The sequence below is a fragment of the Drosophila suzukii genome, chromosome 2R (assembly GCF_043229965.1).
Source record: "Drosophila suzukii chromosome 2R, CBGP_Dsuzu_IsoJpt1.0, whole genome shotgun sequence".
In the NCBI taxonomy this organism is placed as follows: Eukaryota; Metazoa; Arthropoda; class Insecta; order Diptera; family Drosophilidae; genus Drosophila; species Drosophila suzukii.
In genome coordinates, this window is record NC_092081.1 from 23,793,722 (window position 1) to 23,817,622 (window position 23,901).

The 23,901-nt window shown below is 49.4% G+C and overlaps 4 protein-coding genes and 1 long non-coding RNA gene across 14 annotated transcripts in view; 2 read left to right on the top strand and 3 right to left on the bottom strand.

Annotated features, from left to right (window-relative positions):
• Positions 1 to 38: 38 nt before the first annotated feature.
• Positions 39 to 2,637, bottom strand: Ance-5. The gene is made up of 4 exons (XM_017073601.4): positions 1,531 to 2,637; positions 585 to 1,151; positions 213 to 526; positions 39 to 152 (listed from the first exon to the last, which is right to left on the bottom strand). The coding sequence occupies exons 1-4, from the start codon at positions 2,529 to 2,531 to the stop codon at positions 136 to 138; spliced, it is 1,899 nt and encodes a 632-aa protein (XP_016929090.2). The 5' UTR covers positions 2,532 to 2,637; the 3' UTR covers positions 39 to 135.
• Positions 2,638 to 3,944: 1,307 nt separating this feature from the next.
• Positions 3,945 to 23,901, top strand: part of NaCP60E (Na channel protein 60E) — a 33,614-nt gene continuing 13,657 nt past the window's right edge. For 2 of the 9 annotated variants that reach the window (XM_070994835.1, XM_070994836.1), the window contains exons 1-13: positions 3,956 to 4,011; positions 4,083 to 4,225; positions 5,959 to 6,478; positions 14,175 to 14,386; positions 20,039 to 20,658; positions 20,725 to 20,944; positions 21,003 to 21,137; positions 21,193 to 21,928; positions 21,989 to 22,203; positions 22,260 to 22,430; positions 22,484 to 22,677; positions 22,739 to 22,841; positions 22,899 to 23,027. In XM_070994835.1, coding sequence (XP_070850936.1) covers positions 6,442 to 6,478; positions 14,175 to 14,386; positions 20,039 to 20,658; positions 20,725 to 20,944; positions 21,003 to 21,137; positions 21,193 to 21,928; positions 21,989 to 22,203; positions 22,260 to 22,430; positions 22,484 to 22,677; positions 22,739 to 22,841; positions 22,899 to 23,027 — 2,772 coding nt within the window. In that variant the 5' untranslated portion in view covers positions 3,956 to 4,011; positions 4,083 to 4,225; positions 5,959 to 6,441. Of the gene's footprint in view, positions 4,012 to 4,082; positions 4,226 to 5,958; positions 6,479 to 14,174; positions 14,387 to 20,038; positions 20,659 to 20,724; positions 20,945 to 21,002; positions 21,138 to 21,192; positions 21,929 to 21,988; positions 22,204 to 22,259; positions 22,431 to 22,483; positions 22,678 to 22,738; positions 22,842 to 22,898; positions 23,028 to 23,901 lie in introns of all 9 variants that reach the window. The other 7 variants (XR_011603711.1, XM_070994834.1, XM_070994832.1 and 4 more) reach the window with 5 other exon arrangements.
• Positions 10,689 to 12,297, top strand: LOC108008975 (uncharacterized). Its single transcript, XM_017072918.4, has 2 exons — positions 10,689 to 11,118; positions 11,187 to 12,297. The coding sequence occupies exons 1-2, from the start codon at positions 11,101 to 11,103 to the stop codon at positions 12,123 to 12,125; spliced, it is 957 nt and encodes a 318-aa protein (XP_016928407.2). The 5' UTR covers positions 10,689 to 11,100; the 3' UTR covers positions 12,126 to 12,297.
• Positions 12,131 to 13,658, bottom strand: Tpc2 (Thiamine pyrophosphate carrier protein 2). Of its 2 annotated transcripts, none has more exons than XM_017072917.4 (2): positions 12,338 to 13,658; positions 12,131 to 12,257 (listed from the first exon to the last, which is right to left on the bottom strand). In XM_017072917.4, exon 1 carries the CDS (start codon positions 13,343 to 13,345, stop codon positions 12,368 to 12,370), a length of 978 nt encoding a protein of 325 aa, XP_016928406.2. In that variant the 5' UTR covers positions 13,346 to 13,658; the 3' UTR covers positions 12,131 to 12,257; positions 12,338 to 12,367. The 2 variants fall into 2 exon arrangements, with proteins under 2 accessions (XP_016928406.2, XP_065719060.2); XM_065862988.2 differs by having other exon boundaries at positions 12,134 to 12,260; positions 12,338 to 13,657.
• On the bottom strand, positions 16,967 to 17,509 carry LOC108008976 (uncharacterized). Its single transcript, XR_001767427.4, has 3 exons — positions 17,445 to 17,509; positions 17,252 to 17,342; positions 16,967 to 17,158 (listed from the first exon to the last, which is right to left on the bottom strand). It is a non-coding gene; the product is annotated as an uncharacterized lncRNA (long non-coding RNA).

Genomic DNA, 23,901 nt, shown 5'->3' on the forward strand with positions numbered 1-23,901 from the left:
ATTTGATAACGGATACCACAGTAAATACTCAGTTAATATTATTTATGTTCATATATGTTTGTTTATTGTAAGGTTAATGCGTGCTTAATAGTGACACGGTTAGATAACTGGGGTGTAGGCACTGTGCTTGGGATTTCAGTCCCTTCGACACACTGAAAAAAAAACGAAGTCTTGTGGTAACTCGAATCATGGGTCTTCCTTGCCATACTCACATTCATCTGCATCCCAGCCGGGCTCGATGTCCAGCTGCTTATTGCGCTCCTTCAGCCAGGTGAAGAGTGGGGCAAAGTACTCCAGGATGCCACGACCGCTCAATTTCCGCTCCCCCGTGGCGATCTCCATGACATCCCGCCAGTGCCGACTGGCTCCCAGCTCCATCATGTCGTGCATCTTCTTGCCCGCCTCCGGGGAGCCGTAGAAATCGCAGTTGTGCAGCGGATGAGTTGGGTCTCCGGGCCGGTACTGGCCACTTGCCAGGCAAAAGGAGCGGTAGAACTGAAATCCCAGAATCTCCGCCAGGAATTTTCTGTAAAACATCGGCGATAAAAAGCTCCCAACTATAAATGATAACTATTAGTACCTACTTCGTGTTGGATGTTTCCGGGTTCAAGCCGCGATAGAACTTATAGTCCAAATCGAAGTCCTTGTTAAGACGTGGCCTTGGCGGCTGAACTCCCGCGAACTTATCCTGCAGATCCCAGTAGGCACAGTTGTACTCCTTCACTCCGATCCGTCCGTCCATTACGTCCACCAGAAACTTGTCATTGATGAAGTACTGCGGCACGGCGATCAAGGTGTGCACGCCCATGCGGAAAAGCCGGTTCAGGGACTGCTCCTCCGTTAGGCTGTTGTTCAAGAGGATTTTGAGGCGGTTCAGGTGGCGTGGGGTTCCTGAGGCCAGGATAACCGTTTCTGCTATGGCAGCGCCGAATCCAGGACATGGCTCTGTGTCAAGACCAAACGGCAGCCGCATCTTGTAGAGGTGGTACTGAATCTCCGCCATTGTTCCGTGGATCTGCATCATCTTCTTGTAGTCCAGTTTGGGACAGTAGCGCAGTGCCACTTCCGGCGGAAAGTAATACACCTGCGACTTGCAGTCGACTCCAGCTTCCTCTTCACTCATCCGGCGGGAGTAGCGATCGTAAAAGGTACTGGAGAAGGAAAGAATTTTGTTTTAAGCCCAACACATCCTACCTTCATGATTTTTAAAGCCAAAAATAAACAAATCTTAAGGGAAAAATACGTAGGTTTCCACTGGTAAATAAAAAACGTAAAATAAATACTGTAAAAAATGGATACACTACATTTCCTACCTTAATAAATATTAAATCACGCATTCACAATTTAATTCTTTTAAAAACTTATTTACGATTTGTAATACTGCGGGTACGACGATAGGAATTGCAAAAATATATGTAGGCAAATTACAAACTTTGCGTATGCCTTTTACGAGTATCCATACACCAAACTGATAAACCCGACTTTTAAATATTCCTAAAATATTCTGGAACCTGCGCAGAGTTCACTCACTTTGGCAGAACGAAAAGACCCAGCGATTCGAAGAACTCGGCGGCCATGCGGTTGATCTTCACGGGTGTCACCAGTACCTCCTCAAGTCGTCTGTGCACAGAGGGCAGCTGGTGCTGCTTGCCTTGATGCGGAGTGCGGAAGAACTGGTGCGGAAACCAGTCCTGCGACAGGATCTGGTCCATGATGGGTGCGGAGATGGCGCCATCGCTCTTGGTGTCCGCCTTGGGGTAGGCGGCCTGCACCTCGTGGCGTAGGTACGCGTGCAGCTCCCGGTAAAGTGGCATGATCTCCCACACGACCGCCTCGAGCTCGGCCTGGAAGTTCTCAGTGTCGTAGTTGAGGTACCAGGTGCGCGAGGGCGTCACGTGGCCGTTGTAGGTGGCCGCTTTCCTGAGCAGGCGCACGTAATCCTTGAACGTGCTCTTGGCCACGTCATTCTCGTTTATGGCCGTGCGCCACCTCTTCCAGTTGTCCAGCAGCTCCTCGTATTGCTTGGCGTACATGTTCCGCTTCACAATCTGTGGAACCATGGCCAACTGCCCAGTGGCCGAGCAGTCATCATGGGGACAGACCATCGGCCCGCTGACAAAACTGTGTATCTGCCGCAGAAGGTCCTTGGCCTGCTCGTAGTCCTTTGGCCGCAGCCCCTGCAGTTGCAGCTTGGCCATTCGCTGAACGAGCCTGCGCAGCAGTGGATCGTTCAATTCGGACACCGGCACCACGCTCAAGTTGGCCGCCAGCTCGTAGTAGAGTCGATATGTCTCCGCCTCCACTTCCTGCTTCGAGCTGAGAACCGTTCCGCCCAGCTGCGACTTTCCCTTGGCCGTGAGCTGCACGAAGATCTTGCGGGTGATCTCCCAGACGTGTCGAATGCGGTCGGTGGCCCTTTGGAGGATCTGCTTGGTGGCCCCTTCATAGCCGGCGGTGTGATTGGAATGGGTCGGGGTCACTAGGACTAGCAGGAGGCCGAGAAGGGCTACTCCTAGAAATGGTAGCCGCATTTCGGCCTAGACTGGCTTCCGCTTCGCGTCGATAAGGTTATCTGGGTGCTCAATAGTCCGACTTGGGCCCTGCTTCCGACTCTGGCAGAATCTCGCGAAGAACTGAACTGCCAGTCCAAACTGCGAGCTAATCACTTGGGGGCCGGGGCATTGGGCTTATCTGCGGTTGCGAAAGAAGCCCGCCAGCGATCTCCCCAAGCCAACGTTTCGTATACTTTACGAGCTGCTTCTGACATTACGTATACGCGGCGTGTGCCAGAGGCGGATATCGCAGGGGTAAAGGGGGGCGGCAATGGCAATCCTTACACCATTTTAGACTGATGAACAGCGTCCGCATGCTGGCTTTGTTAGCCAGTGGCCCATATTCAAGCTTAATCATTTTGACATTTTCTTTCGGGGAGAAGCGAGGGGCGGAGGTCCTTTGGCCCGCGGTGCAGCAGCGAGGAATTCGGAACGGCAATCGGAATTTGAATCGGAGAAATAGGGGGAAGTTCGCCGGAGCGTGTCGTCGCTCGTGTGGCAAGTGGCTAGTAGCTACTGGCATGTGGCACGGCATTTGTTTATGCCGGCTGACCTGCAAGGAAACGCGAAGGGTCGGGGACAGTGCCCCAACGAGAGAGAATATCCCCGAGGACGCGTCGTCCTTTTTCGGCAGAATCGGAATACGGGGAATTACGGTGTGCGTTTTTTCATCGCTCTGCATCGCGGTGCCCTGCAGATTACGTCAAACGGAAAGGAAACCCGTTAGCCGAGCTCAGTCGCCGACGAACCTTAGAACCGAGCAGTCGCCATGCGAGCACACGTACGTACAGTAGTGGCCCAGTGTCTCTGTCTCAGTGTCCCTTAGTGTGGAGTGAAAAGCCCAAGGAATATGGTGAAAAGCAGTGGCAGGCAGTGAAAAGCAGTGAAAAGCCTGAAAGGCCTGAAAAATAACGCAGAAAGGACGCACTCACACATACACAGGGCCGTTCGCGTTACCAGCACAAGTGCATTCAGTGCGAGGAAAATTCTTCAGCGCCCAAAAATAGAGTGAAATGTGTGCTGCATGTTGTTGTTGCTGCTGCCGAGGGAGGGGGAGGGTCCTCGGCGGAAACTAACCTACATTTTCGCGCTCTTTCGCACGCTTTCGCTGGCACACACACACGCGCTGGCAGGGAGGCCACCTCGCTGTCTCGCTCGCACCCACTCGCTGGGCCGCGAAAGAAATCAACAGTAAATTGTAATAACACTTCTCAGCCCGCCTATGTGTGTGTGTCAAACAATGTGCGTGCCCGAAGTTTTTTGCTTTGTGCCGTTTCTGTTTTTGTTGCTGGTTCCGTTCCAACATCCCCGTCCCCCTCCACTCAAATTGTTGCACAGTTGCGACTAAATAAAAATGTAATTAATGTAAAATAAAATCAAATAAAACACAGCAGCGGGAGCAACAACAACAACTTCTGAATCGGGCATAGTGAGTGGGCCAGTGTTGGGAAGTGGAAGTGTAAGTGTTAGTGTGGAAGTGGGAGTGGGAGTACGGGGCAACTTCAGTGGGTTCGTGTGCGTGTGTTGCAGGCCCAAGAAAGTGTAGTACGAAAATAGAAATAGAAATAGCCGTAGTGCAAGCACACAAGCGATTACATAAAGCCAGCTATCATCCCGAACATCCAACGACTGCAGCTAACGGAGAATAAACAACTGATAGCCAATGTTTAAAGGTAAAATCGAACATTCCAACGATTGTGTGTATAGTGTGTGAGCGTGGTTTCGGCTTGGGATGTAGATGTAGGTCCAACACAACCACAATGTCGTGGCCATAAATTAGCTCTTGATGTGCACTTAACTAGGCGGCCACACTTTCGCTTCGTTTCGTATCGCCTCGTCCTGTTCGCCTTTCTTTCGCACGAAAGAGAGAGCAAAAAATGGCGGAAGGGGACCGAAGAGCCAAATTTGTAGCACAACTTTAGGGGCCAACTGGCAAAGCTCAGCCGCACTTTTATGGGCCAACTTTAAAACCAACCGCTGGTCACGCCCAGAAAGCAGAAACGGAGTTTCCACTCCCCCCACCCCCCTCCCAAGGGGAAGACCCCGCCGTAAAATTGTAAGCCAACAACACATTGTTTAATGCCTCCAGCGCCGCTCTTATTGTTGTAATAAAAGTATTTTTGCCGATTTGTGTGTGCCCGGTCCACTCCAAGCCAGCAGACCGGCAGGTGCAGGTGGATCTCCTATGGCAGGAGCTTAGGCAGCCATGGCCCAGCCTCCGGGCCTAATGGCACGGGCATATCCCCACCAGTCCCACCTTCGCTGCCAGCGAATTTCCGCCAGCAAACATCAACTGCCATAACGGGGAGGTGGAAACTTGATATTGAATATTTTATGGGCGCCTTCATCTAACGCTTTTCCATTTTCGCTGCCAGTTGCCAGTTGCTTGCAGACGTGTCAAGAAGTTTGTGAGAAGCACAACAGGAAGCACGGGCCTACACAAACGTTTACCCATACATATTGCCGTACACTGTATGCCCAACAATGCCGGGAGCAGCGGCAACAAAGCGCTGAGCAATGAGCAGCATCATCCCGTCCTCCGGCCTGCCACGCCCCCTCGCCTACGCCACTGCCCACGCAACCTCATTGCTTTTGGTTGGGCGCCATTTATCAATTCTTGTATCTCACTTTGTGCCGTGTGAGTGTGCGGCTCTGTGCGGGGAGATGCTAGATTGTGTGTGTGCCCATAATGTTAATTAACTTTATCTTGCCCAAGCTTTAAGACTTAAAGCGGCGCTCATTTCCCGGCTCTCGTCTCAGTCCGCCTCCCCCTCGCAGGTGTTTATCTCTTCCGTTACGCACATTACACACACGTAAGTCGAGTGACTCGTTACGTTGCGTATACGTACTGCACTTGGGGAAATGTGCTTCGAGTTCTAAGGAAAAGCTGTTATGTGATGATAGCCCTAGGGGAGAGGAAATGTTTTATTTCAAGACATTAAAGATACAAATAATTGGCTACATTTGAGTCCATTCTTGTTTCAATAAAACCCAGATACTACAGTTTGGAAACGAGAAAACAGTTTTATTTCAAAAAAACAAAGTAGTTTCTTTAGCTAAACTTAAATCCATTCTTACTTTATTAAAGTAGATGTATTTTATATTATTATTTTTAACGATACCTGTTAATATAGCCAGGGAGGCCCCCATTTGCAGCCCAGTTAAGGAAAGGTCTCCTTGCTTTAATTCTAAAAATATTATTTTTTCTGAGTGTGGCCTGCGTGTGTTGGTGGGGGCGTCTTGAGCTGCCGGGGATTAGCGCGCTGCCAATTACCGCTACACGACACGACGCAGAGCAATTGCGAGCAGAGGCGATTTAATTTACTCGCAATCCCCACCCTCTTACATAAGCTTAAATCTCTCCACTCACAACCGTTTCTTCCCATTTATCCCGTTTACAAAACAGACGAGCATCGCAAAATGTAAAGCAATAATCAACACAACAAAGCCAAAGCTCACAATAGAAGTAGACGAAGACGGAGCTGAGAAGACGAGCTCGGGCGATGCCAAATGCCATTATTGGAAACTGTCGTAGTCATAAGATTTGCATAGCATAGCAATAGCAATAGGCAGCATGAAAGCCCCCAGCGTGATAAGCACTCCAGCAACAACAACAACAACAGCAATAGCAATAGTAGATAATACCACGCACAAAATGGTTAACAAAGGGAACGGTGACAATATTAACGTTAACGGTAAACTGAGCGATCCGCTCGCCTGAAAAGTGAGACAGACATATGACCAGTGTTCGAAAATCGAGTGAGAAGCCAGATAAGAGAGAGCGAGACATGCAGCTGCCCTAAGGACCTTGGCAAGGACGAAGGACAAGAGACCAAGGAGATACCAGAGGCAGCAGCAGCAACCAACCAAACGACGACAATCAGTCAAGATGAGTGATGATCAAACGGCGTCCTACGATGAGAAAGGTGAGTCCCCGAACCACTAAGCCCTACTGATACCGCTATTGATAGTTTTTCAAGCCACCCGGCCTCATAAATATTATTCTGGAGGTGTCCCCGGGGGAGTGGGGCGTTGGGAGTCGTGTAATGGGGAGGCCATCAAATCTGTATCCGAGGGCATATGCACTGAAAGGCCAGGAGGGCAGGTGTCAAGGGGCAGGACTCCTGCCTCTCCTCCTTCTCCACAAAGCTTCTCCGACATCCTGACGGCGACACCTGCACGCCAACTAAGCGAAAGTCGTGCACAGTGGTCGTGACCACACAGATGTCGTTGGATGTCGGCTGACTGGAGTCACAAGAACTCTTTTGAAACTGGTATTCGTATTGTAAAAGCATTGCTGTTTTACGTTTCAAATTGCATTAGAGACCACTTTTTCAATAAGTTCTTGCCTGACAATTCCTTATCTTGCACAAAGTAAAATTTTCTAAACTTTTTTGGTTTTTTATACAATTAAGTTGGCATATGTTTTATTTTGACCTTAAAAGAATTATTTAATAGTGAACGTAAACGCCTTTCATTCCCCAAATTATAATCGTTTCCTTGTTCAACGTTATAGTATCCCGAAAACTCGTGTTCTAAGAATCTGCATAACTTGAAAATTTATTAGTTGACCAAGTTATAGCTCAAAGACGAACATTCATCATCGGGTTATTGCACACTCTCTGGAAGTTCACTTTGTCCGGAGCCGCCCACGGTGCGAGAATCGGAATGCCAGTGGAGGAGTGGCGTGTTTTGGGGGTGGGAAGGCATTTGCCTTTGCTTTTTGTGCGTGCTGTGCGTTTTCATGCCACTTCCCGGACTCCTGTCCTGTCCTCCAGTCCGCTCCTGCTCATCAACATAATTAAATAGCATTGCTCATTGTGTGCTGGGCGATTGCTTGGCCGGCTCCTGCCCTGTGCCTTTCGGGTTTGGGTTTGGGTCGATTCTGGGTCTGGGTCTTGGCCAATAAAACGAGAATGGAATCGAAGCAGCTTAATGGCGGGACGGGCCGACCCTAAGGCCGTTTAAGTAAATGATAAACAAATCGAAAATGGGAAGCGCTTTTGCTGGACGCAAAAGTTTCGGCTGATGACTGGCCATAAGTTACGCAACCGTTTTGCAGGCGCCGATAGAGAGCGCAATTTGTCCTTTCGGTGGGGAACGGGCGGATGAGTGGGCGGTGGGCGGCGGGCGCCATTGTCAGCGGAGGATATTCATTGGGGAGGTGAACAATGCACAAAGGCCAGCAGGCGCTGCCAGCTGCGGATTACGAATATGAACGGAAACGGAAACTAATTAAATATGTAGAGCAATTGCTGCTGCATCTCGCTTTATCCTCCCGATTCACTTTTTCACTTTTGTTTGTCCCGCCTCGCTGGAGCTTCTGTTTCGGTCTGGGCTCCTCCGTCTCCGCCTCCTTCTTCTGGCCCGGGCCACCTTCCTTTTAGCCTCGCCAGCCCCGAATTGGATTTGGTTTTCGGCCAGGGCCAGGAAGCGCTGCATAGAAAGTGCCCCGTCTGCGAGGGGCGTAATTGGCCCAGCCCCGGTCCCCAACCCGAGTCCCTCTGCCAGTCCCAATCCCATTTCAATTTCCATTCCCATTCCCGTCACCATTGAACTTGTGCAAAGGTCTGCGCAGCTGCAACTGCAGCAAAAGCAGCAACGCCACGCCAGTTGCAACTGCAACAATGGCTGCACTAAAAGAAAATTATGAAAATTAACCCATAAAGTGGCAAACAATACAGCCAGAAGTTCGTAAAGAGCGGCGAGTTATAAGGGCTCTTAAAACTTTGAACACTCTACTTTTACGTTGTTTTAAAGAACTGTTTTGGAATTTATATTGAGCTTAGGAGAAGGGGTTTACTTTTTTCCAGAGTTGCTAGTTTTTTATTAACCTTTCTGTGGATTGAGTTGTGCTTTGTGATTGAAAAAGCCATGCAATAATTAAATTATCATTTGTTATATTACAGTTTGAACTTTCTTTTACTAGTGCTCTCGCCACTTCAAAGACCACTAAGTACCGATTTTATCTCAGTTTAAACTTAAAGATGAAGTGCACGTTGGGTCTTTACTTTGTCATTGTGAGCTAGCTTAAGTTTTGCGATTACCTTGAATTACTTTGAAAGATATGCATGCATCATTTGAATGGCAACGTTTCTCGCCGTGTGTGGATGCAACTGGTTTTGGGGAAAACCACGACATTGCCCGTTGCTAGTGGCTTTTAAGTTTCTGTGTCTGTGTGCAATTTCCTTTTTGTTTTTGGGAGCTTTGAGAATGACTTTGCTTCCGCGTGAAGATGCGGCGGTGGGTCTGGAGTAGCGAGTCGCGAGCCCGGGACGATTATGCAATACAGGGAAGATATGCGTCTTTGTTGCATCTGATGTTAATGTGCGACCGCCAACCGGTTGCCATCGTCACTGCCGTCATCATCGCAGCAGCAGCTTCAAGAAGCACCTTCATCATCGTGAGCAGGGCCGAAAGATGTAATCCCCCATCGAGAGATGCAGCCCGAGTGCTCCAGCTCCATCTCCACATCTTCCAGTTCGAACTTCATTCGCCACAGCATCGTGATTATGATCGTCATTATGATTTGATTGGCAACCGATGTTGCGTTGGTGTCCCGCTCTCCGCCAGCTAGTTCCTTATGTAAGCCCGCTTTTGTTTACAATTCGAAACAGTTTAAATGTGTATTAATTATTCGGCAACGGTGGAATCTGCCGAGCTGCCAAGCAGTCAGCTGCCACGCTGCCCAGATGAGAAATGATAATCAGCGACGTAATCGAAATGGCCGGATGGCCCCGATTCCGATGGATCGGACTCGGATGAAAACTGCGACCCACTCACTCAATGCTAATGAAAACTGTAGCTAATCAACGCCGAATGCACAACGGAAGGGGAGGGTGGGTGGTGGGTGAGCTGGTCGTGCTGGGTGGCCAATGGCCATGACCTCTCTCCGCTGGCAGTCCGTCAGTCAGCCGGACGTCTTGCTGATGTAAGAGCGAAACAAAACCCACGGTATGGCACTTTTTATTTTGTACCTTTTTGCCAATGCTGCAGCGCCGGAGCATGACAAGATATTTTTGATGCTGCTGCAGGCGAGGCTTAACCCAATAACGCTCGAGAGCCACTTTCCCAGCTGGCTCTCAAAAAAAGGGGACCTGACCTGGCCCAATCCGGAGAACAGGTTCTGTTCCCCACTCTTCCGCGCTGGCAAACATCATTATCGGGCTAATTTCCGGCCCGGGAACGGCCATCAATGGGTTAATGACTAACGACCTGACCAGCGGGCAATCCAGCCATCCAACCCTTGGCCAATCGTTATGCAAGTGTCCCGACCAACAATAAGGAATTGCCAATAGGAAGTTCGTATCTGCATAAACATCCATAAACATGAACGTCAACAAAATACCTAACGGTTACATGCCAGCATCGTCGATGTGATAAAGTGGCAATAACAACGAGCTCTGGGCCAAAACTGGAACTGGTCAAGTTGCATATTACCACAGTTTGGATTTCGATTTTAACCATTTTCGGCAGCCAGCCCACAAAGCTTAGGGCCACTCAGATTTTCTCTCAAACGAAAGTGGAGCACAGTAGACAGTGCTCCTCGGGAGAGAGTTAGCTAGTACACAGGGAGAAACAGCTGCCGACAAGTCGAACCTTCTGTTATCATTATTGTTGTACTAACAGCGTCTCTTAAGTCTCGATTTACAAAACTAGTACCTCGGCAAAAAAAAATTAAGACATAAAGGTAAGCTAGGATATGTGGGTTCTTACGATTTTTCCTTTTAATAGATGACATGGGGAATTATTTTTGAGTGACTGTGTAGTGATTTTATATAGGTTTAATGAACCTGTTTTGTTATTCGCATGAAAAAACAAAGATTATTAACAAATTTGGTAACAATCTTAAATCTTATTTTATGCATTGCCTATAGAAACTTTTACTATGAAGTTCAGCTTCAGAATGTGGTTTCTTAAGAGTTGTTCCATTAAATGATGATGATGTAAATGTATCAAAAGAAATTCCTGGTGAGGAGTAGTAGTAGTAGTAGTAAATTTAAGTTGGTTTATGAAACCTGTTTTGGTAGTCGCTCCGAATATTGCAAATGGAAATTCAAAGATGCTATTACATTTACGTTGGTAACACACCATTTTATATCAAAAATGTTGCACACAGAAAATATAAAAGGGTTCAGCTGTTCGCGGCGTGTAGGAGTGAGGGAGAGCCGCGCTTGCAAAGGGCACATGCTGGGGATGATGTGAAAGGTCAACACTCTCGCGATCTGCAGAAAGGGAGAGTGGAGAGTGGAGACCCGAGGAGCAGGCGGAGAAGAAAGCAAGACGAAGACGCGGCCATGTGGCCTTCAATGGGTCGCGCCCGTGGAACGCCAGCAGGTCTGGCTCCACTTCATTCGGCGCGTCGTCGCCGAAAGAGATTATCTCTGCACTTGCTCGGCGGCGTCGCGATCGCTTATGTAACCCCGTGGCTCCCGAGTGCAGAAGAGGGCTATAAAACGGCGAGCGGCCACGATTGCCGAATCATTTCCAGTCAGTCGGTCCAGAGGCGAGCTATCATCCGAGAGTCCTTGGCAACGAATCCAGAGAAATGGCAGCCCGTTTCATAGTGAGTTCACCGCGCCACCGTGTCAGCCTATTTGGGTCCTAACCAAGCTTCCCTCCTCCCAATCCCAGATCAGTGCGCTTCTGCTGGCCAGCCCGGCAGTTTGGGGCAAACCCACCTTCGGACGCGAGCACGTCCACATCCGCATTCACCTGCCGGAGAGCGGTGGCGACCACGGCGGTCACGGAGGCGGTGACTTTGGAGGTCACGGAGGCGGCGACTTCGGAGGCCATGGAGGCGGTGGTTACGAGATTCACTCCCATGATGGGGGATACAGCGGCGGCGGTGGAGGTGGTGGTCATGTGAACACCTATGCCATCATCACCGAGAACCACTCTTCGGGCGGAGGTGGAGGCCACGGCGGATACAGCTCCGGCGGATACAGTTCCGGCGGATATAGTTCCGGTCACGATGATGCCAAGATTGCCGCCATCGCAGCTGCTGCTGGTTCGTCCTCCGATCACGGACATGGTCACGGAGGCGGCGGCGGACATGGAGGAGACTTGGGTGGACATGCCATCGCCAACATTGCAGCTATCGCCGCCAGCTCGGACTCCTCTGCCCACGGAGGCAGCTCCGGAGGCTACGGAGGATACAGCGGTGGTGGTCATGGAGGCTACAGCGGTGGTGGACACAGCGGCGGAGGCCATGATACCCAGGTGATTGTCGCTGCCGCCGCTGCTGGTGATTCCTCCTCCGGCGGATATGGCGGAGGCTCCTCGGGTGGATATGATGCAGGCTACTCCGGGGGCTCCTCCTACAGCGGTGGCTCCTCCTACAGCAGTGGCTCCTCCTACAGCTCCGGAGGATACAGCGGAGGACAAGGCGGTGGCTACAGTAGCGGTGGACATGGCGGCGGATCCAGCTACGATACCCAGGTGGTGGCGGCTGCCGCTGCCTCCGGAAGCGGTGGCTCCTACGGCGGATCTTCCGGCGGCGGTGGCGACGGATACAGCTACTCCGCGCCAGCTTCCGGCGGCTGGGCGGGATCCAGCTCCAACTGGAAATAGGCGGCAACGCCCGGCCTTGGCCATTTGGTCGTCTAGTCTACTGTTCACGCCTCCAGCTCACTCCATCAAAGGAACTTTTAACTTATATTCGACTCGTTCGCTCATCCATATTCCACACGTCCTCACGCGATGCTGCTGTACAAAATAAACCATGTTAGTGTAATAATTTAAACCAGTCTCTAGACACTTGGTGGGATTCGGCCGAAACTTACCTGTTTAAAATTAAGAAAGATGTGATACGACTAGTTCCCAAGCTTTTGCCGACTTTTGTCGGCTTCCTTCACGGGGCCAATCAGGTGGCGCTTGAACATGTCGTAGATGGAGAAGTAAACGGCGCTGGTCAGTCCGGCCTTGAAGAGGGTAGGCGACATTCCCTTGTAGAAGCCTCCAATGCCCTCCACCCGGAACGTGGCGGCGATGCAGCCCAGGACCGTTGGGCATTCGGGGTTGCGGCCGAAGGTCTTGCGCTCCTGTTTGAAGGCCATCAGCTGGATGCGCTTCTTGAGCAGGTCCGCCGGGTAGACGATCATCTTGGCAATCACCCCGGACAGCGCTCCGTTGAGGAAAAGGAAGCCGCCGTGGATCTCCTGGCGGTGGTCGGGCGGTGCCGGCGGCATGGCCATGAGCACCAGGGCATTCAGGTACTTGTAGAAGAGGAAGTTGGCCCCCACCAGCGGGAAGACCTGCACCAACTGGAAGGGCAATCCTCGCGAAAGCCCCGCCCAGCCCTCCAGCCTGAAGACCCTTCGCAGTCCACTCAGGGTGCTCATCTGGCTGCGGTTCGAGGAGGGATCGGCAGCCACCATCTGGGTCCGCACCACGTCGAGTGGCTGGGCGGCCACGGCTCCCAGGCATCCCGCCAGGCCGCCGCAGACGAAGAACATGAGGAAGGGACGCTGGTTCCAGTAGTCCGACTGGTGGGCCAGTGCGCGGAGCTGTTCGTAGGACCAGAACTGCACCAAGGCGTACGTGACACTGAGGACCTGGCCAGAGTTGTGGCCCCGGAACATGCCTCGCATTCCCTCCTCAGCGTATATCGACTTAAAGGCGTGGATGACCCCGCGGTACTTGGACCCCTTGTCGTTGGTGACCGGCTCCACCTGCATCTGGAAGCGGATCTTCAGCACATCCAGCGGCTGGGTGATGCTGCGGGTGATAGCTCCGGCGACTCCGCCACCAAGGGCCTGCATTACCTGGACTACCACCGAGTTTTCGGGCATCGGATGTGGGATCGGGGAGTGGGCGACTTGGGCTTCGGTCCGGGGACGGGCTCCCCAGAAGAGCAGGAGCTATTTTGGGTGCAGATGATAGCGAGCTGGTGTGTTGTCATTCCGCAAGATAGATATCTGTTGCTGTAAAAATATTTTAGTGGTCACCGGCTAAACTCTGATTAAGCTTGTGTCCATAACTCAAGTTCTATAAATTTTAGCAATAGGTCCAAATTTTAAAGTACAAAACAATTTATCTGACAATAATATGAAAGTATACCTAAAAATGATTATACCAGTAATTCACATGTATTCCTTAGCAGGCTTAATAGTGAATTGATTAAAATATAGATTTATATATATCTATGGGATTAAATAAGTTCGACATAAATGATTGTATGTGGGATGCAAGTTTAAGATTTGCACCCTACGGGTTATATTATTTAATTTTACTTTTTATGACACAGTTGTCAAAATAAGACTCTAGGAAGAAGCTGGGGCTTAAGGCCAGATATAAATAATTTACAAATTTGTTGGCCGTTTTCACAAAGCTTAATAAAATAATCGACGATAATATTAAAGTATACCTTTATTCTGAGCTGCTCGAGATTGAGGGTAAGGGTATAAAAAAGAATTCTGGGGGAACATTTAATTTTATTTAGCAAAAGGTTTTGTAAGTTCGTTGAAACTATAAACATTCTTAAAAACCTTAGCCTGTAATGAACACCAATTTTATAGATCGTTACAGGACTTATGAATAATAAGAACTTCTCACTAATATCTGCTTATATTGATATCCATTCCATCCATCCCAAGTACTAATCACCCCGATCTCTTCCAGCTGTCGCCAAGCACCAGGTCGTCGCGTACACGCAGAGGTCGCAGGTCAAACACGAAAACCGGCACATCCAGCTGGTGCGGGAATACGGCTTCCATCCGCGGACCAAGGCCTCCGTGGAGGACGGCGACGTGCTGCCCCGCAAGTTCGAGCCCTTTCCGGAGCACATGTACGGCAAGCCGCTGGAGGAGATTGACACCTTTATCTATGAGGAGGTGAGTACCGACCCGGCCCGCTCATTATCCGCGACCTCACCCCAGTTGGCCGCCCATTGGCTCTAATTAAAAAGTCACACGGCCGCCGAGCCAGTCCCCGGAATCCGGATTCCTGGGGCCGGAGGGGAGGCGGAAAAGTGGCGGAAATGGAACGCGGCGCGGGCTGTTGCTGCTTTTGTTTTGATGGCTTCGTTGCGCTGCACTTGCGCCATTGTGGGCACAAGTGGAAGTGCACTTTGGCGGCAGGGAAACTGGGGTTAATGGAAACGCCTAGGACGGCCCTCGTGGGCCCTCGAGAGCCGAAAAGGAAATCAGCGTAAATGCCGCGCGCTCGTTAAATTTCAAAGGCGGGAATAAATTTTGGAACTGTGTACATCAAACAAAGGACACACACAATTGCGCACACGTTTGGCCACCGAGTACCCAGTACCCAGCACCCGGTGCCGAGTGTGGATGTGTGCTGGAAATATGGGTCATGTCATGCACAGGGCTCCGGGCAGCAAAGTTGACAACCGTATTTACGTGACTCAAACAAACTGGCCGGAGTCGCTGCCGCAGCAGCCGCAGAGGACAAATTATAGGCGAACATGCAAGTGTACTCAAGACTTGGCGGCTTTCGGGCCACGTGTCGTGGCAAAATAATTCCGGATAGCGGCCCGGACTGGCTGGACTGGGCTGAATAAACATGCAAGTGGCCAGCGCACAAGGCACAGGGGCTGCAATATAATGGGAGTTACCGTCATGGGGAGAGATGAGATGAGCGTACCTGTGACGCCGAATGATGTGTTTATCGATCGACTGGATATCCCACTAAGTCCAAGACAAACACAGCCGGGCAATCTATAATTAAATCTTATTGGCTTGCAGTCCTGAAAAATCCTGCTGTATCGTAGCACTTTCTGGGTCACAGTGACTCCTGCGATGAGTGCTGCACTGGTGTCCCACATTCTATAATTAAAGCCTGAGAGGGGTTGGCTATTGGGAAACAAATGAGCCTTTTCCGGGTCACAGTCACTGGTGGCTAAGCTGTTAACCACACGGCTTTGGTAAATCCTTTTGACAGAGTCCAGCTAATTCCCAAAGCAACCCAAGTCACAATATATCACTAAGGTCTCTTTGTGTCATCTGCGAAAAGCCATACATAGTACAATTCATTCCAGTTCTCGTTTTCATCTTTGATAAAGTCTTTGATTAAGTCTTCTGGCTTTGAGTTAAGTAACTTTCCAGCAAAGTTATAAGGTAGTATTGCGATTTGCGAGAACAAAGAGGGGTATAAACTGGTTAAAAACTTGCCATATTTCATTTTAGTAGTAGTCAAGCAAGAGCTTCAGTCTCAGTGACTTGGTCGCTCATCTCTGATAGTGTGCCGAAACTGACCAAACATTCCATTTGTTTTGAGTAACTTTCCTAACCAAATAACGCAGCAGTTTCTGGGTAGTTCCATAGTTACTTTCCTTTGAATATTAGATTTTAGTTGGGCAAGCCTAGGCACAGCCTCCCCCATCACTTGCCGCTCAGCTCCCATGGAAATAGGGCTGCCGAGCTCTCAAACAGCCACTGCAGGTGGAGAATCAAAGTGCTTAATTGCATTTAATGGTCCTCTGCTGGCAAACAAGGTCCGTCTGCTCCTCCCCGGCGTCGTGATAGGACACAGACGCCGCCGCATGTTTGTCCGGAATCCCGAACAAGGTCCTACACAACTTTTCATTTCGGGCACTTAAAAGTACACACGCTTATCCTTAAGCTCTCTGCTCCGCCTCCGCCGCTTGCCGTGCCGCAATCTCCAACCACACTTCGGGGAACGGGAAAACAGGGGAACCATGCAAATTTACAGCCCAGCGAGGCCCAAAGCCCACAAAATGGTAAATGGCAAACTGCCACCCAATCGTAATTTTTGCTTGTTACATTAAAATTTCTGCTTACTCGGCTGAGCGACGTTTATGTGTGTATTACAGTGACAAACGACCTTCAGACAAGTGGGCTGGAGGGAGGGCGGACGGGGACGGCCGAAACATCATCCTCGGCAGGCACATCTGCATATATAATTGAAGAAATCAGGGCGCTAATGAACAACTCAGTTTGGCCCGGGCAGCTGCTTCAGGATTAGTTTCGGTGTGGTTGGCTCCCCTCCGGCGGCAAACAAATCGATATTCCGAACGTGGCCAAGGAGCAGGGAGCAGAGCAGCGGCGGAACGGCATGACGAGCGCAGGACACGCGCTCCCTGGGGGCTGGGGCCAGTGGTTCCTCCTCCGCCCTGAATAATCGTGTTAGCCTATTCGGTGGGAATTTACTGCCCAGCCTCGGGTGATCAATGTTTAATGGGATTTCGGTCTCCCGGGCCTCTTGCCAATCCGTAGATCCAATCTGCCGGCTGGCCGATAAGCATTCATCTCCACGGAACAGAGACCCGGAATCCAGAATCTGGAATCCCACTAGCAAAAACACTTTCGGCAAAACGTGCTCTCACGCTCACGCACATATAGACACACGATTCGCGAGTGTGGTTATGTCGAAAGAGCACGCTCGCCCCTTTTCTCGCTCTTACTTTCTCACTCTCATTCTCATTAACAAACACATACTTTTTCTCGTGGAACCTTGGCGAAAATCCAGTAATTTATTAGAATCAATTTTTACGGGAAATGAAACGTGAATTTGAAATGCACATGTACGTTTGTGTGAAAACTGGTTTTGCAAAATTACATGTGGGCCCCATTTTCAGGGCGACCCAGGCGGCGTTTTCGTTTCGGTGTGTTAGCATCAATCAAGAGTTCCTGGAAAACAGAGGAAAACGCGAATTAGAACCTCGCGTGCGGCGGATGGTTGGGGAAAGGGTGCTCCCGGGGGCAAGCGCCGGGGAAACTCACCAGTTAGTGGGCGATGGCGCTGCGATTACTTGGACCTTGCACGCATCTTCCTGCGCTTACGCTTCAACCTACGCATACGCTTCTTACGCCACTGCAAACGAGAGAAAACACGGTTAATTGTTGTTCGCCAGGGCGGATGCAGATATTTCACTATGATTCGGAGACTATTTCACTTGTGAGAACCCATTTTTACCTTAGCTCTCATTTTCCTTCGGGTTCGGAGTGGAGCTCACTGAACTGCACTGTTCGAATTTTTGAGAACGAAAGACCGAGTACCTGGCGGAAGTCGGCCTGGTAGCCTCGCGTGGCGGTTGACAGCTCGCCGTAGGGTTGATTCGGCGCGATAGCGTGCCTATCGATAGTGGCCCCACTTGGGGCTGCCACCCAACAGTGCTGCCATTTTGATGTCCGTCAAATTAGCGTCGGTCTTTTAGCAACGAAAGTGGAACGGTGGCAGTTGGAACATGGGGGCTCCTTTTATTTTTAAATTTTCTCGCTATTTGGGGACCAAATCAAAAAATCTAAAATGCTAAATTGTTAAGAAAGAAAAGATCTATAGATCTAGGTAGTTTTGGGACACATCCGAGGCCTTTTAATGTTTCAAAAATGCATTTGAAAAATCGAGTCCCCACAATTTTGTTAACTGCTCCCCTCACAGAGGTTGTGCCAATATGCACGATAAGCCAAGCTATTGAGGGTTAATTCAAGCTCCTTGTCTAAAAGTTTCATCAAAATCAAACCCACAGTTTTTGAGAAAATAGCCTAACAGTGACGCAACCTCGGATTTTCCCCATACAAAACAGGGGGGCAAAAATAAAATTACCTACGGCTCCACCCCTAGAGGTTGTGCCAACATGCACGGTATATGGGTAGATAGGGATAATCTAAGGAGTGTTCTGTGAAAGTTTTATCAAAATCAAACCCACAGATTTTGAGAAAATTGCTTTACAGTTGGAGGTGTTAAGAAGGTTAATAAAAGGCCGTTTAATCCAGAAACTGAACCATGGGTACTAAGACATGAGCCACAATGTAAATAGCTTAGCCGTGACACGCAAAACGTAAGTGTCGGCAAACGTTAGTGTCAGTAAAAAAGGGAGATAGCCTCAGCGTAAGTGTCAGTAAAAAAGCGAGATGCAAGATGCGTCGTAAGTGTCAGCAAAACGTAAGCCAACGTAAGTGTCAGTAAAAAAGGGAGATAGCCTCAGCGTAAGTGTCAGTAAAAAAGCGAGATGCAAGATGAGAATGGGAGATGGAGAACGAAAGAAGGAGTACCTAGCGGAAGTCGGCCTGGTGGCGGTTGCCGCGATAGCATGCCTATCGATAGTGGCGATGCCACTTGGGGCTGCCACCCCACAGTGCTGCCATTTTACCTCGATACTGGTGCTACCACATCCAATTCCTATAATTAAGCCTAGTATAAGCCCAAAGAATAAGAAATTTAATCTTTGGCGGTGTTCGTGCAAAGGCGATGAGGAAACAAAAAATTAAAAATGAAAGGAAAACCCCAAAATAGGATGCAGGAGGTCAGTGCAGATAAAATAGAACGCCTAATCCAAGCAGTTGCCCTTTATTGTGGGATTTCACCGACAGGAAGCAAAACAACAGGGGCAAATCCGCAGAATAGTTGAAGTGCTGGAGGAGATCCACTAGAGAATCCCAGTAAGAAGGAATATGCCGAGTGGGACTTGGCTCTCTACATGGACATCCTGCCGGGCGTCTCCTCGCAAAGAAAGTGATCTCCGACGACCTCTCCATTAGTACTCCGTACACCACCACCACCAGCTACTTGGCAGCTTAAGCGGAGCTGAAAGACCCGCTGGCTTCTATAGGGAGGAGGAAAATGGAGCACCCGCTAAGGAACAGTTGGAGAAGCCTTAGCCAGCCACTGCCAGGATGCTGGGCGACTTCCTGCAGCATCAGCGGATCAAACGCGTTCCCAATCCGGCTCCCACTTCCTCAAGGTCCAATATGCCTATTGGGACTCGGAGCTGAACTGCGGTGGAGCGGGAAAGACGGCGCAGCATCCGTGGGACGAGAAGGAAGCTTTAAACTACTAATTTAGATAAATAAAAACATTCGTTGAACATTCCATTTATTTTTATTTTAATTTAATTGTGCACCAGCAGACTCCTTTTTAAATTTCAATTTCAAACCCAACTGCTTGACAGTAAGACCATGCTACATGCATTGCGGGTGAACTTTGAAAACTTCGGTCACACTACAAAGAATAAGATTTTTCGACTAGTGAAACTCTTAGCCGATCTGAGTACTAGGCTTTAGCGTCGAATGAATGTCATATACATTGTGGTTCATGTCTTAGTTCAGTTTCTGGATTAAACGGCCTTTTATTAACCTTTTTAACACCCCCAACTGTAAACGATTTTTCAAATGCATTTTTGAAACATTAATAGACCTCTGATGAGTCCCAAACCTACCTAGATCGACAGATATTTTCTTTCTTAACAATCTAGCATTTTAGATTTTTCGATTTGGTCCCCAAATAGCGAGAAAATTTAAAAATAAAAAGAGCCCCCATGTTCCAAATTCCACCGTTCCACTTCCGTTGCTAACAGGCCGACGCTAATTTGACGGACATCATTTTACCTCGATGCAATCTCCAATTCCTATAATTACCAAGAAATTGCCGCCAAAACGGCATAAAGTGAAGGAAAATACGTGGGAGATGCAGTGGGGACCGCATCAGGCTGCCTCCTCGCTCGACCAACAGGAGTGCAGAGAATCCTCCGAACAGCACCCTGTAATCTGCCCGCTCTTTTTGAATTGCAGACCTTCTGCGTGGTGTCCAAGAGGTTCCGGAAGAACTACATCCACCGCTTCACGGGCACCAAAAGCCTCTTCCTCTTCTACCCATGGAGCCCGGCGCGGCGGGTGTGCGTCTACATCGCCACCAACCAGTTTTTCGATTATTGCGTCATGGCCACCATCCTTTTTAACTGCATCTTCCTGGCCATGACGGAGACCGTGGAGGAGGCGGAGTACATTTTCCTGGCCATCTACTCCATCGAAATGGTCATAAAGATCATCGCCAAGGGCTTTCTGCTCAACAAGTACACGTATCTGCGCAACCCGTGGAACTGGCTGGACTTCGTGGTCATCACCAGCGGCTACGCCACCATCGGCATGGAGGTGGGCAACCTGGCGGGGCTGCGCACGTTCCGCGTGCTGCGCGCCCTCAAGACGGTGTCCATCATGCCCGGATTGAAGACGATCATCAACGCGTTGTTGCACTCCTTCCGCCAGCTGGCGGAGGTCATGACCCTGACCATCTTCTGCCTGATGGTCTTTGCGCTCTTCGCCCTCCAGGTATACATGGGCGAACTGCGCAACAAGTGCGTGCGCCAGGTGCCCACCGACTGGACGAACGTGTCGCACGCGGACTGGCATATGTGAGTGGTGACATGGGATTTCTTCGGGGCCTCGGCCGCGAATTAACGGAGACTATTTCGTTCCAGCTGGGTCAACGACACCGACAACTGGCTGTATGACGAGGATGAACTGCCCGTGCTGTGCGGCAACCTGACTGGAGCCCGCCACTGCCCCTTCGAGTACGTGTGCCTCTGTGTGGGCGAGAATCCCAATCACGGCTACACCAACTTTGACAACTTTATGTGGTCCATGCTGACGACTTTTCAGCTGATCACGTTGGACTACTGGGAAAACGTATACAACATGGTGGGTGCTATTAAATTCCTCCCGGATGAGCAATGGACCAATTTCGTTTTCCTTTTAGGTGCTGGCCACCTGTGGTCCTATGAGCGTCTCATTCTTCACGGTGGTGGTCTTCTTTGGCTCGTTCTACCTGATCAACCTGATGCTGGCCGTAGTGGCGCTGAGTTACGAGGAGGAGGCGGAGATCACGAACGAGGTGAGTACTCCGCACATTTTTCTATTGCATTACCAACCTATTGATGACCGTGCAGGAGCGCAAGAAGGACCTGCTGGACCATCGGGATGACTCTACGTTCAGCTTTGATCCGTCGGTCCTAAACGTGAAGAAATTGAACAAGAACAACAAGAAGAAGATTGATTCTCGGAAAGGCGTGCTGCTGGCTTCCTATAGCAAGAAAAAGACTCGGCGAAAAAAAGGCAAAGGCGGCAAGGAAGGCGGCACCAATGGCAATGGAAACGGCAGCAACGGCAACGACCCCAAATCTCACTCGGCCACGCCCAGTCCGGGACCAAGTCCCCGCCACAGCGCCACTGAACGCCCCTCGGCGCTCACTCTGCAGGCCCAGAAGCAGTACCAGCAGATGGAGCAGCAGCACCAGCTGGCCAAAGCGTCCGGTGGCGAAACCAACACTGCCACTGCTCCCACGCCAAAGGGTCGCATCAGCTTTCAGGACAGCGGCGTGGGCGTGAAGAACCCCAACATGCTATACCCCTCGGACTACAAGGGCCAGCTCATCGCCAGCAGCCGGCAGGCGAGCTCCAACTCCAGCGGCGTGAATCGCGAGTCCTCACAGGACGACTCCGGTGTGGTGGACGATCACGAGGAGCAAGACACGACCAACGATTTGGGCCACGTGTCCACCGTGGAGCTGGCCCTCTCCCCACGCGAGGTGCGTCTGATAAAGTGCAATGGAAACATAGCCCGCATCAAAAATCACAATGTATACGCTTTACACCAGGAATTTTCCTCGGAGGTGGTTGTGATCGGTGAGTAAAGATGTCTTCTTGTTGTATGCACAGTTAATGTGGCGTCTCAACCCATTCTAGATGATCTGCCCGACCGGAACTGCGATCGATGTGTTCACTGGTGCACAGACTACGAGAGCTGGCTACAGTTTCAAAACTGCCTATACAAAGTGGTGCGGGATCCTCTTTTCGAGCTGGCCATCACCCTCTGCATCGTGTTGAACACCGCCTTCCTAGCCATGGAGCACCACGGAATGAGTGAGAGCTTTCGCAATGCCCTGGATGTGGGAAACAAGGTGAATTTAATATTTTCGGTCACCAGAATGAGTCTACATACCGTTATACTTCACAGGTCTTCACGTCGATTTTCACGTTCGAGTGCATTGTGAAATTAATGGCGCTTTCCAAGGACTTTTTTCTGTGCGGCTGGAACATCTTCGACTTGCTTATCGTCACTGCGAGTTTACTGGACATCATATTCGAGCTTGTCGACGGTTTGAGTGTCTTGCGTGGCTTGCGACTGGTAACAAGAAATCGCTATTTTAAAGATCGTTAATTTACCTTGTTATATTCCAGCTGAGAGTATTAAAACTAGCCCAATCTTGGACTACAATGAAGGTATTGCTAAGCATTATAATATCAACGATCGGCGCCCTCGGCAACCTGACGCTGATCCTGGTCATAGTCATCTACATATTCGCTGTCATCGGCATGCAATTGTTCTCCAAAGACTATACGCCTGAGAAGTTCGACCCAGACCCAGTGCCAAGGCAAGACCTGATCAAAATCGATCTAAGATTTAAAATTAATTAATTCTTTATCTTTGATTAGATGGAACTTCAATGACTTTTTTCACTCGTTTATGATGATCTTTCGCATTTTGTGTGGCGAATGGATTGAACCTCTCTGGGACTGCATGCGTGCCGAGGAGGAGGTATTACTTTCGATCCCATTAATAATTAAGTGTTCTAAAATAAAATGTATTCTGCAGCAAGGAGCCTCCACCTGCTTTGCCATATTTCTGCCGACACTCGTGATGGGAAACTTCATGGTGCTCAACTTGTTCTTGGCCTTGCTGCTCAACAGTTTCAATTCCGAGGAACTCAAATCGAAAAAAGAGGCAAGTCAGATGCTCCGGTTGATCATATTTCGATCTTAGTTTCTTAACGTTCGTGAATGTATATGTCTATATGTCTATGTGTGTGCCAGCAAAGGTACTTAAACAACCGAACAACTAAAACCTACTAGCTCCAAAAACGGCGTGTGAAAGATACTCTCTCTCAGCGCCATAAAACGATCCCCTAAAGTGGTTAAGACGATCGATTAGATCGATTTATAAATGTTTGACTTGAATTTGTCTTGCACCTTGATGTGGTTTTCGGTATATGTGTGTCTCTGAGTGTAAGATCTTAGCTTCATCATGATCGCGCGGTGGCACCCCCAATTGAAGTACCAGTTGAATTATACACCATACGATCTGTGGCACTCTTCTGTTATCACGAGCAAAATCAATTATCATTTTCATGTTTCTAAAATCCCCACTAAATTCCATCGCTCTCTGCATTGTGTTACTAACTGGCTAAATGTTATACTCTACTACTTAACTAAAACTATAATAACCCCACCCGGCACAGGAGTTAAAGGGTGCTTTTCCCCGCCATTTGCTGGGTTCCTCAGTTCGGCTCTGTCCGAAATCTGTATCTTTGGGGTTTGTTCTGAGGGCGCCTATATCTATTCAAACTGCATCCAACTCAGACTCAGAACAAACCTTAATAAGTTTTTCGTTTAAGTCTTTATGTACGTCTACATGTAAAAACAATCTCTAAAATGCACTTAAGCGTAATCCAATTAACCAAATTTCTGTCGTCAACTCTGCACAATGCGTTTTAACCTTAACTTGCCACACGAAAAACACCCAACACTAAACACTATATTAAACAAATAACCCAAACAAACCGAAACTAAAACAATTTAAATACACTGAAAACGTTAAA

Bases quoted from the DNA above. Each gene is read 5' to 3' on its own strand.
- Ance-5 (XM_017073601.4), bottom strand. From the start codon at position 2,531: ATGCGGCTACCATTTCTAGGAGTAGCCCTTCTCGGCCTCCTGCTAGTC. The intron at 1,152-1,530 runs GTGAGTGAACTC...TTCCTTCTCCAG, and splicing joins GGTCTTTTCGTTCTGCCAAA to TACCTTTTACGATCGCTACT. The intron at 527-584 runs GTAGGTACTAAT...GATGTTTTACAG, and splicing joins CCGGAAACATCCAACACGAA to AAAATTCCTGGCGGAGATTC.
- Tpc2 (XM_017072917.4), bottom strand. From the start codon at position 13,345: ATGCCCGAAAACTCGGTGGTAGTCCAGGTAATGCAGGCCCTTGGTGGC.